This window comes from Chionomys nivalis, chromosome 14, assembly GCF_950005125.1.
Source record: "Chionomys nivalis chromosome 14, mChiNiv1.1, whole genome shotgun sequence".
Taxonomy (NCBI): Eukaryota; Metazoa; Chordata; class Mammalia; order Rodentia; family Cricetidae; genus Chionomys; species Chionomys nivalis.
In genome coordinates this window covers 16538716-16552797 of record NC_080099.1, presented here as the reverse complement: position 1 = coordinate 16552797, position 14082 = coordinate 16538716, and the positions used below count along the sequence as shown (strand labels likewise).

Sequence of the window (14082 nt, the reverse complement as noted above, 5' to 3'; positions counted from 1 at the left end):
CCTGAGCTCCTCTGCCATATTTGTCACTGGATGTAAGGCATGGCATCTTACTGAGTGTTAAGTGTTGGATTTTTTTTTCTTTTCCTTGTTTTTTTAAAGCATAGAACTGTAGGTGCATGTGCAGTTCTTCAGCGCCCTCTAGTGGAATACACTGGGAGGACGGCTTTTCACAGGCCGCCCTTACTGCACCAAGTCCCAGCTACGCCTGGAAAATAGCCCTTGTCCCTCCAGGCCACACTCAGCACTCTAGTTCTTCTGTCGTTTCAGGTTGGGGCCCACCGCGAAGACGGCGTGACTCTGAGAGGCAGTCATTCTCTCCTGCCAAACCAGGTTCCGGTTCCGCAGCTTCCTGTCCAGTCGGCAACTTCCCCGGACTTGAACCCACCCCAAGACCCCTACAGAGGTAAGTCACCTCCAAGGGCGGGTGCCTGACCTTTGGTAAACAAAGGCTTCACACTGGTGTCTAGTGTCCTTGGCAGCGTCTGGAAGGCCCTGGCAGAAAACCAAGAACCAAATTTGTTACCAAAGTGGTCAATAATGGGAAAGCAGCTAGAATTTGGCCAGTTAATTGTGTTTCTTCGGTGGCTGTTTTCCTCAGACGTCCTCTGATATCCCAGTCCCATTTCAGCGGGGAACGAGACAACAGAATGCCGAGAGGAAATTTTATTTTAGCTATTTCCACATTTTACCCATTCGTTCCTCTAATGTGGTTAGTTGTGGCCTAAAAATGATGTTTCCAAATGGACAGGGAGGAAATCGTCGTCGTTTAAGATGGAAGGGAATGTAGGTACATTAAAACACAGAAAAGGAAAAACAATGAACTGTGTTGTATGGTTTTTGCTCTGGAGTGATCAAGCCCTTTAACAAACAGTGCCGCGCGCCCCTCCTCCCCATTACAAGGACTTTTTGTATCCCCAGGACTACAAAGACTAGACCTGGGTCCAACTTCCTGTGTTACTCATGGACCAGATGAACAATGTTCACTTACAGTGTCTTTTTGCTCCCTCCCTATTTAAAATAAGTTAATACTACCTTGGGAATTCCTATAACCAGCCTTTCAGCTGTTAACCAGTTCAAAATTGAATAGTTATGATAGAGACAGGTATGTGGCTCATTGTGGTTGAAGCAGGAGTGATCCCATGACTTTGCTCTTACTCTTTATGATATGGTTTTCACACTGTAGCCTGAGAATCTAATTAAAATGTCGATTCAGAGGCTGTGGCAGTGGGAACGTGTGCTGTTCAGGACTCCAGAGGGCAAGAAGGCTCCTGACACACGGGACAAATTCTGAGTCACACATTTTTAGAGTATACAGATTGTGAGTGAGGGATGTTTGTGACAGACAGCCTTCAACCCGAGAACCAGATTACATTAAGGTCGTGTTTTAAATGTCATGCGAAGGCTAGGGAGTGATTACGGGTGCTCGATGAACAACGATGAGGACCAGAGTCTAAATGTCAGCACCCACATAACAAGTTGAGCACCCTGTATACACCTGTAACCCTGACTCCCAGGGGAGAGCCTCTGGAGGACCGCTGGAGCTGGCTGGCGTCCAGACTAACCAAAAAGACGGGAGTTCCAGGTTTCAGGGAGAGATCCCGCCTCAAAAGAAATAGGCAGAAAGTGGTAGAGAAGGATGGACACCAGGCACATACGCGCGAGTATACTCTCACAGCGACACATGCAGATGTCATGGGGACATGAGCAGTGGAGCAAAGTTAGAATTCCGGATTTCCCCAGCGAGCCGAGCACCCCCTTCCATAGGTACCATTTTCAAATGCTGATTACTCCTCAAGCATAAGAGAAGCTTAATTTCAGAATATCATTAGGGTATCTATTGAGGCCTTGACTGCACATATTTAGCGTACTCCCTGGGAATTATATTTTAAGGACATTTTTCTATTAAATCATTGCATATGGAAGAAACTCAATATAATAGCTGATATTTACTCGGGTTCTTAATCAGAACATTGAGGTGTGTGATTTTCATGATTATGATTTTCATTGCAATTAAGTTGATGTTTTGTAGACAGTGAAATTACCATCTACTCCAAAAGATTGCAAAATAGAATTTAACCTCAGAGCCGATGCAAGGAAAACTTGCTTCCCACAGGTGCATTTCCAAAATTTCCCCAGACAGCACGGAAAAGCGACAGGAGGGCCCCAGATCTGGCCAGAAGCTCTGCGTTTCTGGGGTGAATGTGCTTCTGCATAGACTGCTGGGCATCAGCTGATCTCCTCGTTTCTGTTGCTCCTTTGGTTTCTCCATAGGAATGCCACCAGGTCTCCAGGGCCAGAGTGTGTCGTCTGGTAGCTCCGAGATCAAGTCTGACGATGAGGGCGACGAGAACCTGCAAGACACAAAATCTTCTGAGGACAAGAAATTAGATGACGACAAGAAGGATATCAAATCCATTACTAGGTCAAGATCTAGGTAACAGTATATAATACTGTCGCTTCATTTAATTCCTTTATTGGACTTTGATGAAGTGAACAGAACAGGAAGAAACTATTCAGTTTTTTCCTGGCAGGTAAAGCCTCAAATGAAAAGAAAATCCAAGGCTTGTTCTAGAAGTATTCCAGGTATCATTTGAGATATCTGTATTCTAATGAGGCCTAAATGCCTTTGAATTTGGGCCCAATGCTAATTGCACACCATAAATTTATTTGTACCTGATTCAAGTAAAAACCGTTCCTTGTTAAAACTATGTTGTTCAAATTTGGTCAGAAGTGTTTTTGCCTAAAACATTTCTAAAAAGGAGATTTTAGCCATGTTAAAGAGTCGATTGTATATACAACTGTAAATTTTTTATCTTTAAAGTGAGAAAATTCTGATTTCCTAGTTTTATCCTTAACAGGTTGCTGTGTATAAAATAAATTCTAATTTTCTCCCCCTCTCTACTACTAAGCACACAACGGCAGGGAAATGGCTTCAAGTTGGTGTCCTTAAATATCTGGTGTCTTTGAGTTCAGTGTGTCTCTTTAAGCTTGAGTCTGGTGATCAGATGGTTTAGGGTTCCTCGGGACCCATATGCGTTGTCTTCATTCCTTTGGGTTAATTTTCTTTGCAGATTGCCCAGTTGTGCCAAGACTCCAGCTTCCTTTAAAGGTTGTGGTTCTCGGGGCTACAGCTGGCGTCTTTTGTGAATCAAGTTCACACTGCCTTTTCATCTCTTTATAACCATTGCGACAAATGACATTGTCTATCCTGCTACTGCTGGCTCCAGAGATGCTAAGTGCTTCTATCTTATCCGTCTCTTTCTCTCGTCATTACAGTTCCCTGATTTGCGGACACATTGACAAGAAGTCCTTGGGTGGGGATTTTACATCCTGAGCAGCTTCTCTGGTAGCCAAGTCAGTTCTTGATAATTTAGCGGCCATAACGTATACATACTAATTGGTCCTTTGAAGTTTGAGAACATCATTTTACTTAGCCATTAAGTGTCTTCTTAAGTCATTTTTGTGTCATTTACAACATATGCCTCACAGAGTCTGTGGTGAAATAGTACCCTTCAAATCTAGTTATGTTCATGAGCAGTTTATTTATGTGAATAACTATTTCTAATTAGCCATTAGCCCGAAAACTTTTAAAGGGCAGGTTACCATTTTCTGATTCTCCCTATGTAAGGTTCGACACATGGTCACTGTCTAAAAATATTGCTAGTCTTTTGCTTCAGAACAGGCCTACCAGAGACTTGACTATTCCTTTTTGCTTCATGGTATGCAGGAACCATTTAATCACAGGTTGCATTCCCTCACCAGCAGCAGACATTCTCGGAGAGGGAAAAGGAGAAGCCAGGAGGAAAAAGAGAGGCAGAGAAAGAAAAGGCTTGCTCTAGCCTTCAGCCAGCCATGTGCTGGCTTTCATAGCAGCATAGTCAGTGCTGGTTGGGAGGTTACGAAGTCCAACCTTGTAGCATTTCACACCATCCTGCCCCAATATGCCCCTTTCTGTCCGAGCATCCTTATATCCTCAGGTACTTTACAGAATTCAAGAAAGCCTCTCCTGGTTAGGACTCCTCCAGGGTAACTGACCCTGCTTGCACTTTGGATGCCACCTGTGGGCTTCCATTTCTCCTGTTGTGTTATTAGCATATGTTCATCGTACATAGCGATGGGTTTCATAATGGCATTTCCTATTAAGCCCACTATGGACATTGAGAATTTTCATGCTGCCCTGTTCTTTGTTTTCTTTTTGTATCACACAGAATCTCTACTTTATTTTTTTTCTGTGTTTGGAAGACCATATGCAGAAGGGTGAGGCTGGATCCCTGAGTCTCACCCTGCACAAAAATCAGTTCAGAACAGGTAGAATACCCTGTGGTCAAACCTGAGACCAGAAAGAAACTGGGAAAGCCCTCCAAGATGTAGGCGTGGGCAAGGGCATTCTCCTCCTCCTCCTCCTCCTCCTCCTCCTCCTCCTCCTGCTCCTCCTCTTCCTCTTCTTTTTGATTTTTATTGAGCTCCACATTTTTCTCTGCTCCCCTCTCTGCCCCTCCCCTCCCCATCAACAATCCCCCAAGGTCCCCATGCTTCCAATTTACTCAGGAGATCTTGTCTTTTTCTACTTCCCATGTAGATTAGATCTATGTAAGTCACTCTTAGGGTCCTCATTGTTGTCTAGGTTCTCTGTGATTGTGATTTGTGGGCTGGTTTTCTTTGCTTTATGTTTAAAAAACACTTATGAGTGAGTACATGTAATAATTGAGGACTCCAGGAGTTCAGGGACAGGTCGCCTGGGAAGGCTACACCCATTTGAAGTCAGAGTTCATTCCATGTACAGCCAAACTAATCTTCCACATCTTCAGTTCTAAATATGAGGACTCATCGTCTTGACTCTGAACAATTTGTGATTAGGGGATTTTAAGCTTCTTTTCAAGGATCTGTACTCAGTGGCTTGGACTGAAAGTCCTCTCTCTCTCTCTCTCTCTCTCTCTCTCTCTGTGTGTGTGTGTGTGTGTGTGTGTTTGTGTAGTATTTTTCCCCCATGCTCAACTCAAATCCAGAAGAGATTTTTGCTCACAGTATCTCCTCTGGAGATTTTGGTTTTGTTGAGTCTTCTTTTTTGTTGAGCCCCAAACTCCTCTTTTCTTTATAACAGCCCTCAAAACGTTTGCAATCCTGGAACCATGAATCCATCTGTGAGAGCACCTTTTCCAGATGGCTCATCTGCCTAGTCACCTTCCATAGCAAAGTCTCAGATGGGTCACTATGACCCTCGGTATGGCCAGGGCCCGGCCTTATGCCTGCTGAACCTCTCATTGGAATGAGTCACAGACTAGTTTAGTTCTAACAGAGAGTCCTGTTTGGCTTCCTCTGTGGTGGTGCTTGGTTTTGATCACTCCACTCGCTGATGTTTCTGCTGTTGATATGACTGTATTTACATGTCTACAAAATCTGTCAGGCAATAACTCATCTTCTGTCTGTTTCACACATCATTTTTTAAGGTTGTTGAGGTAATCATTGTGTTTTCATACGTATCAGCTAAGCCTGGATCGCTGTCTTCCGTAAGACTGAGTAGTGCATATTGTATAGAACATTAAGTCTTCATTGCCCCCTGTGTCCCCCTACAACAGGATGGACACACTATGACCCTGCTGGAGCCAAGGTCATCTTCTTCTGTTTGATTTGGGTAAAATCCCTGGGTGGAACAAAAAGTTTGGTGTGTTCATTACCTAAACCAACCAAGGTCATATGAAGGCCAAATGGATACATTTCTGCGAAGAAGGATGGATCTGACAAGCATCTCAAAGAAAATGTAATATAGATACCGTCTTTCCCCCACACCATCATAAAAGCTCCCATCCCTCTCGCCCTACAGCAATAACGATGATGAGGACCTGACCCCAGAGCAGAAGGCAGAACGTGAAAAGGAGCGGAGGATGGCCAACAATGCCCGCGAGCGCCTGAGGGTCCGCGATATCAATGAGGCTTTCAAGGAGCTGGGCCGCATGGTGCAGCTCCACCTGAAAAGCGACAAGCCACAGACCAAGCTTCTGATTCTCCACCAGGCCGTGGCTGTCATCCTCAGCCTGGAGCAGCAAGTGCGAGGTCAGGAGATAGATGCCTAAGCAGCCCCCAAAGAATTGCTAGTATGCGGGACTGTAAACAAAGTCTGTCTCCTGTAGTTAGGTTGTAGAGTGTTCTTCTCACTAGTGTTATTTTACATCTTTTCCGTGTGTGCTGTCAATTATCAGACATGATTAACCAACCTATTTTCTTTCTTTTTCTTTTGTGGGGTGTGTGTGTGTGTGTGTGTGTGTGTGTGTGTGCAGATCAAAGGATAGCTAGCCTCGCGGCTGTACTCCTCGGGGGTTACCTATCTTGTTTCCTGAGGCAGGGCTTCTCACTAGGACCTGGGGCTTGCCAATTAGACTAGGGTTGGCTAGCCAGTGAGCCCCAGGGATCTGCCTGTCTCTGTCTTGCCAGGGCTGGATTACAAGCTGGCCACCACACGTAGCCTTTTATGTGTGTGCCGGGCACTGAACTCGAGCCCTCGTGCTTGCACTGTGATCATTCCTAAGGAGCTCTCGCTCTTCCCAGCTCATCATTCTAAATCGCTGTTGTCATTATTTTGAGCAAGGGTCTTAGTGTATCACTCAGTCTAGCCTAGAACTATGTATAGCAGAGACTGACCTCAAGTTTACAGTTTCCCTGCCTCTGCCTCTCAAGTGCAGGCATTCCTGGCCTTAGCCATCATGCTTGCCTTTGTGCTGTGTGCAGTTAGTAACTGGCGGGCAGTGAGGACCTACTAGTACACGTTCCTGCACTGATGCCCTCACCCTGCCATGTGAAATGGAGTCTGGGTGTCTGGCATGGACAGAGGAGTGCTTTCTTCACCCCTGTGGAGCATCGCTGACTGAGTGCCCTGCTTTCTCCACCCCTGTGGAGCCCTGCTGACTGAGTGCCCTGTGCTTTCCCACCCCACAGAAAGAAATCTGAACCCGAAAGCCGCCTGTCTGAAAAGAAGGGAGGAAGAGAAAGTTTCCTCAGAACCTCCTCCTCTGTCCTTGGCTGGCCCACACCCTGGGATGGGAGATGCTGCGAATCACATGGGACAGATGTGAAAGGGTATGCTGGGCCCACATGGGACAGATGTGGGGAAGGGGTGTGCTGGGCCCACATGGGACAGATGTGGGGAAGGGGTGTGCTGGGCCCACATGGGACAGATGTGGGGAAGGAGTGTGCTGGGCCCACATGGGACAGATGTGGGGATGGGGTGTGCTGGGCCCCCATGGGACAGATGTGGGGAAGGGGTTGCTGGGCCCGGTTTCTACTACTGCTGTCCTCCCCAGTTCTTAGTGCTCCTCCCCAGTTCTTAGTGCTCCTCCCCCGTTCTTAGTGCTCCTCCCCCGTTCTTAGTGCTCCTCCCCCGTTCTTAGTGCTCCTCCCCCGTTCTTAGTGCTCCTCCCCAGTTCTTAGTGCTCCTCCCCCGTTCTTAGTGCTCCTCCCCCGTTCTTAGTGCTCCTCCCCCGTTCTTAGTGCTCCTCCCCCGTTCTTAGTGACACCCAAGCCACATACAACTGGTATGGCCCAGATCAGCCAATACTTTTCTTTCTTAAGAAAGAGGGCTTAAATTTTTTTAATGAATCTTTTCCTATCACTATATTAATGACTTTTTTTCTCCTTTTCCTTTCTCAGGTCCAAGTTGCCACCTTGCTTCATTAAAACAAGAGACCACTTCCTTAACAGCTGTATTATCCTAAACCCACATAAACACTGCTCCTTAACCCCCTTTTTTTTGTAATATAAGACAAGTCTGAGTAGTTATGAGTCGCAGACGCAAGAGGTTTCAGCATTCCCAATTATCAAAAAGCAGAAAACAAACAAAAAAAATGAATGAAAGAAAGAAAGAAAGAAAAAGTGCAACTTGAGGGACGACTTCTTTAACATATCATTCTGAATGTGCGAAGCGGTATGTACAGGCTAAGACGCAGCCCAGAGACTGAATGGCAATCCTTCCACGCTGTGGAGCAATGCATTTGTGCCTAAACTTCTTTTGGAAAAAAAATATAATTAATTTGTAAGTCTGAAAAAAATATTTAATTTAAAAAAAATTGTAACCTTGCAATAATGAAAAAGTGTACTTCTGAAGAAAACGACATGAACGTTTTTGTTGGCATTCAAGTCAGCTAGTGTTTCTAATTACCGGATATTGAATAGGGGAAGCCCGGCTACCCTCATAACAAAACCAGCAAACGTCCTGATGGCAACGAAATGATGACATTAGCCATTCCTTAGGGTAGGAGGGACAGATGGATGTTATAGACCTATGACAAATATATATATAAATATATATATAAATATATATTAAAAATTTAGTGACTATGGTAAGCTTTTGTTCATTTGTTTCAGACTTTTTTCTCCTGTAAAAAAATAGTACTGATTAACTTTTTTAAAAGAAAGATTTTACTGTAAATATGGACTTTTTTTTTTGTCTGATTTTTGTCCCTTCCCCCAGTTTGTTATCGTAACCTGTAGTGCCAACTCTGTTTCCGGAGGGGCAGTGCAGGACGAAATGCTGACCCTGATGTTGCTTCTCATTCATAACTAGTAGAAAGTTGTTTCTCCAGTCTTTTGGGAACACAGGACTTAAAAAAAAATCACATCATGTGTAGAAATTACACGCAGCATTGCCCGGGCAAGGCAAAAAAGGAATTTGTCTGGCTTGTGGCGCTGCCCTTGTGACCCTCTCCTGGGATTTTCCGAGGTACACGGTTAGAATGCTACAATGTTACCACTGTGCCTTCCAATGTTTATATCATCGGAAACATAACATAATCAAAGTGGCTGTGATTTAACAAAATGAGTCAAGTGTTACCTACCTGTGTAGCCGAAGTAGTGTGCAGTGAGGCATTTCTGAATACATGGTCAGATTTTTGGAAAAAATACAAAAACTTTAAAAAAAAAAAGTCGAGTTCAAAAACCGTCAAATGAGAAAATTGCAAGTAGGTGTGACCGAGCTGATTGATTTTGTTGCTTTCTTTCTTTTTTTTTTCTTTTTCAAAATGGGTTTACTAAAAAGTAGATGACTTACTTGCCTCCTCCTTGGTCTGAAAAAGATGCCAACCAGTCATGCAGCATTACAACAAGCCTTATAAGTCCTACAGCATTACGTTGCACTTTCGTGAGGAGGGCAGTGCAGTATTCTCTGGCCAGTATGAATGAAGTTTCTACTTAACCATTTGATAGAAACCTTGATCAAACTATGGCACAGCAACTCATCAGATAGCTAGCGTTGACTCTGGGCACAATGAACCAATTCCCATCCTAAATCTTGCTAGTGGTTGACTCCGGTGTGTAGTGCAGTGAACAGATAGTGCTCCTACTTAGCATTTGTCAGCATCCTTTTGTCTCTAACTGGTTTCTATTTTTACAGCCACACAATCTTGGCATGTATTAAGAAAAAAAAATCCCTGTTGAAGTAGTTTTTCCACCTATCAGCACTGAGTAAATGCCATAAATCCATGGAAATGGTCTAAATGCCCCATCTGTTGTCCTGTTTTACCAGTTACATAGTGATGAAACACATTTGTAAATTTTATGCAACCAATGGCAAACCTATCATTATTTTGAAACTGTGTATGTAAAAGTTATATTTTTACATGTAGACTTGTTATTATGTGTTTTAATACATTGTATCGGGTTTTTTTTTCCTAAACTGTGTGGTTTAAAAAAAAAGTCAATTAAGAAATAGTGAGCTACAAGAATCTGAAATTTATGTTCATTTCTGAAAATGTAAGAACAAATAAGATAGTTACCACGTGGTCACCTTTTACAAACCCATAAACATTTTGATTAGCTCCGTGTGTGCGTGTGTGTGCGCGTGTGTGTATGTGTGTGTGTTGAAAACTGTAAATATGTTCAGTAGTGATAAAACTAAAATGCTTTGATTTGTTGATAAGTTCCTAAAATGTGGAGGTGGATTGAAAATGTAGGAGAATAGCGGAAATCAGATTTCATGAAAAGTTCTTCGGGGGCTTTCCTGTGAAATGTGCGAACAAAGGGGCTCAAAAAAAAAAAAGGGCATGGAAGACAATAATGTACACTTCCCCTCCTCCCGAAAAGATGGAAACCATGTGTACTTGTTCTCTCCCCATGGTAAAGATTTCCTTTTCGTGAGACATTCTGCACTCATTTTGTATAGTCTACCAAGGCGGGTATCCCTAGGAACATTGTTATTATATAGGAAGCAGGTATGCTCTGATTACATTCAGGAGACGTGTATAGAAGAGAATATGGTGTTTACTCTTTAGGGAACTGGAAATCCTCCCTGCATCGATGAACATTTTCAGAATGGCACTTTTGATACATGTTATCGTAAAGGTGCTTACTAAAGCTGAATTAAAGTTTTTCAAATCTGTAAACAAAGCAAAAAAATTAAATTATAGTTATTTGACTTTTTTTTCAATTGGTGCTTTTATATTTTGTTCTCACTCAAACAGAGGAAAAGCTGCAATTTCTTGTTCACCAGCTTTGATGTATTCATTACTTGTAATGTAATACGGCTATTGTCAAATTCCTTTTGGAAATAAGCAAAAGACTCCCTAAAGGCCACCAGAAGCTGCTGGCTGTATTCTGCTTGGTGGAGAAACATGATCTGACCCTCTCTGTAGTAATTGGGTTGTATCTCCAGTTTGAAAGAAAAAGAAAAAGGGAATGTGGCCTTCTTAATGTGTTGGTTTGTTTTTTTTTCCCTTCTTGTTGTTATTTTGTAATTATCAAACCCAGGTAAGATATTGGTATTCCTGCACTGGATTCCTGAGAGAAACTTAGCAGAAGACAGGATTAAAATGCTATACGAACATTTCCTAAGGGTCCATACTACACTAGATATAGCTGATGTGGCAACGCATAGCTTAGGGAGCAGTTGAAGAGGCTCAGGCTGGGAAAGCAACTTGGAACAGTTGATCCACCTCCACATTCGAGTAATTTATGAATATGCAGAATTAGGGATCTACCCATATAGGAGTTCTTACCATGTGTCTTCTGTGTAACTGTGAGGAACACTAATGCTTATACAACTGTCAGTTCACCCAGTCGTACAACTGATTCCGACTCCGTCTTCCGATTCCTTGTTTTATTTCCTTTTTTCACTTTTTTTCCTATGTCTTGATTATTATTATTATTATTATTATTATTTGTGATCTTTGTTTTGATGAGGGGTTGGGAAGTGGGAGGGAGTTGAACTGAGACTTGGGGGTAAGAGGATTTTTTTTTCATCTTTGCATCCAACAGGCAGAATATGATCTGTGTCCAAAACCGAACTTAAGTCAGGAACGAAAAATTCCGCATAAACAAGCACAAAAGTGTAGTCTGCCAGCTAACTGGAAGCAAAAATTAAATACATTAAAAATAAATAAAAAAAGGTGAAGATGGAATGTGATGAATTCCAAGACAATGGGGCACCAAGGCCTGTAGGCCTCCTCTTGATTTCGCTTTGGTTATGTTTGTTTTCTTTCGAGATGTTCTTTCTCATGGGACTTGAAGTGACTCATCTCTGTGCAGTGCTGGTTTTGCCATATGCTCATTTCAAGTATTATAGACATATGTAATGGTGAAATATATGAACTGTGGCCTTTTTCATTCTTGTTACTTGTGATGCAATTAAGTGAAGATAAGAAAAAAAAAGCAGAGATTTACCATGTATCAGTGCCTGGCTTTTTGTTATAAAGCTTTGTCTGTCTAGTGCTCTTTTTGCTATGAAATAGACTGTAGTACACCCTAGTAGGAAAAAAAAACTAAATTTAAAAATAAAAATATATTTGGCTTATTTTTCGCAGGAGCAATCCTTTTATACCATGAATATTACAAAAAAAATTGTCAGATTCTGAATATTTCTTCTTTGTAGATTTTTGGAATCATTATGAGTAAAAGTTTGTTACTTTATTTTACTATTTAAAAGATGTTATTTTACCATGTGTTACCGAGATGAAACTGTATGGTAGCTTCTTTTGTTTGTTTTTGTTTTTGTTTTTAGTTGTAGGTCGCAGTGCGGACATTTTTTTTTTGCGACTGTACACATAGCTGCAGCATTAAAAACTTTAAAAAAAATTGTTAAAAAAAGAAAAAAAAGGGAAAACATTTCAAAAAAAAGATAAACAGTTACACCTTGTTTTCAATGTGTGGCTGAGTGCCTCGATTTTCCATGTTTTTGGTGTATTTCTGATTTGTAGAAGTGTCCAAACAGGTTGTGTGCTGGACTTCCTTCAAGAGGCAGACAACCCAGCTTGGTCTAGACCATTACCTGTCCCCATCTGTAGTTATTCGATGAAGTCATGTACATGACCGTTCTGTAGCAATAAATGTGCCATTTTTATAAACTGTCTCTGACGCTCGTTTCATTTCATTTCTCATTGTGCACACGACCCTCTTCTGTCAGAGCACAGCTTCAGCTCATGTGTTCCAAGCATTGGAGGTCCTGACAGTTAAACTAAACATTAACAATAACAACAGCAACAAAAATCACAAAAGCAAATTGAAAGGCAAAGCCCATGGTTCCTTAAGAAGAGATGCCCTTAATGAACGTGAAGCAGGATGCATGCAAAACACAGAGAAAGCTGTCTAGAGGATTAACTGATTGAAGGAATGCGATTAATGCACGCTTAACACAGAAGCTATGCCCTTGAAGAGCCCTGAACTGCGCCCGTGTTTTGGGTTGTGCGGCAGGTGGCTGAGTCTCAGCAGCCCTAACCTTCCGGATATGTTGGTCGGCTGTTTGGCAGAACATTCTCAGCTAGATCTTTTCAGTCCAAGTAAATAAATAAATGAAGCTCCAGGACAATTTTATTCTGTATCACTTGGTAAAAGCTGCCTGTTGTTATCCGCAGTACTAGGATACTGTACTGATGCTCTTGTAGACTATCCCCACCACACCAGATTCTGGTTGACTCTGTTGACTATTATCCCAGATGGAAACAACCAGAGGAGTGTTATTCTTTTTTTTTTTCTTCTAGCTTGTACAAACTGATGTGTGCCACCTATGGGAACAAAACTGTACAGATTAAGATTACGCAGTGTTATGTACTGTACGTTACTATTTTTGTAGAACGGACACCAGCCTGCTTTACAGAACTCGAAGGCTGCTTGGCATTGCGCTGTAGAACTGAAACGTGGCCTATGCAATGAGAGAAAGCCTGTGGCAGAGAAGTTCTTAATGGAATGTTCTAACTGGGTGCGTGGGATGGGGGGGGGGTTGTCTCCGATGTTGCTCTTGTGTTCTTTCTCACCGGGTATAGTGACTAGTTACCTGAAAGAAGATGTTGTAATGCCGTTTGGTTTCCATGTAAAGTGCCCTCCCTCCATAGCCAAATGTTGGGAGTTTGTTTCTCCCCACCCCCACTTCCTTTTGGTTGGATTGTTTGCAGATATTTAAATTTTATGAATTTTCCAAAGATTTTGGTTGATAACCCCTTTAACCTTTTAAATGATTTGAGATGTTCTTATGTTCTTACTGTGTGTTTTAAATATACATAAAAGAGCCACAATTATTTAGTCTTTTAGTATTATATTTGATCATGTAACTTATTTGATATCAAGAAAGCGGATATGAACCAGACATCTGTCCAGTGTCTCACACAGTCTATTAACACTAGATTTTTTTTACTTTAAAAGACATAAGATAAGTAAGGTACATGAATTTAGACCCCAAACAGAACTTAGATTGCCAGGGAAGACTGAATAGTATTCACCAAGGCCCCCATTGCATTAGTGGTTAAGGGAGAGGAAGATACAGAAGGCAAAATCAGGTGTCATTTTTTAGTCTCGTAGTTTGATCAATTCAGAAAGCCAGGTGAAATTTCTATCCTAGGCTTTCATTGCAGGCCACCTTTCTCTTGACTGACAGCCTTCTTCAAGAGGGAGATGGGAAACAGCAACGAGTGTGCTGTCTGCCTTCAGATCAGCCCAGGACTCCACACCTGCCTTGCACTGTGGATCCCCTGCTCAGCCAGCTAGATCTCACGTCCCATAAGTGTGCACCTGCCTCAGGCTAATACAGGTTCATGTTTCTACTGAACTCTCAGCAGCACTGATGCTCTCCAGAAACAGCCCACTTTTGAAAGGACTAGGTGGGCAAGTCAA

At 42.4% G+C, this 14082-nt stretch overlaps 1 protein-coding gene across 16 annotated transcripts in view; it reads left to right on the top strand.

Annotated features, from left to right (window-relative positions):
* The window catches only part of Tcf4 (transcription factor 4), a 346529-nt gene extending 333052 nt beyond the window's left edge, over window positions 1–13477 (top strand). For 7 of the 16 annotated variants that reach the window (XM_057789126.1, XM_057789127.1, XM_057789124.1 and 4 more), the window contains 5 exons: window positions 268–403; window positions 2272–2434; window positions 5822–6051; window positions 6931–7071; window positions 7642–13477. In XM_057789126.1, coding sequence (XP_057645109.1) covers window positions 268–403; window positions 2272–2434; window positions 5822–6051; window positions 6931–7067 — 666 coding nt within the window. In that variant the 3' untranslated portion in view covers window positions 7068–7071; window positions 7642–13477. The remainder of the gene's footprint in view (window positions 1–267; window positions 404–2271; window positions 2435–5821; window positions 6052–6930; window positions 7072–7641) is intronic. The other 9 variants (XM_057789137.1, XM_057789136.1, XM_057789135.1 and 6 more) reach the window with 2 other exon arrangements.
* Window positions 13478–14082: the final 605 nt, after the last annotated feature.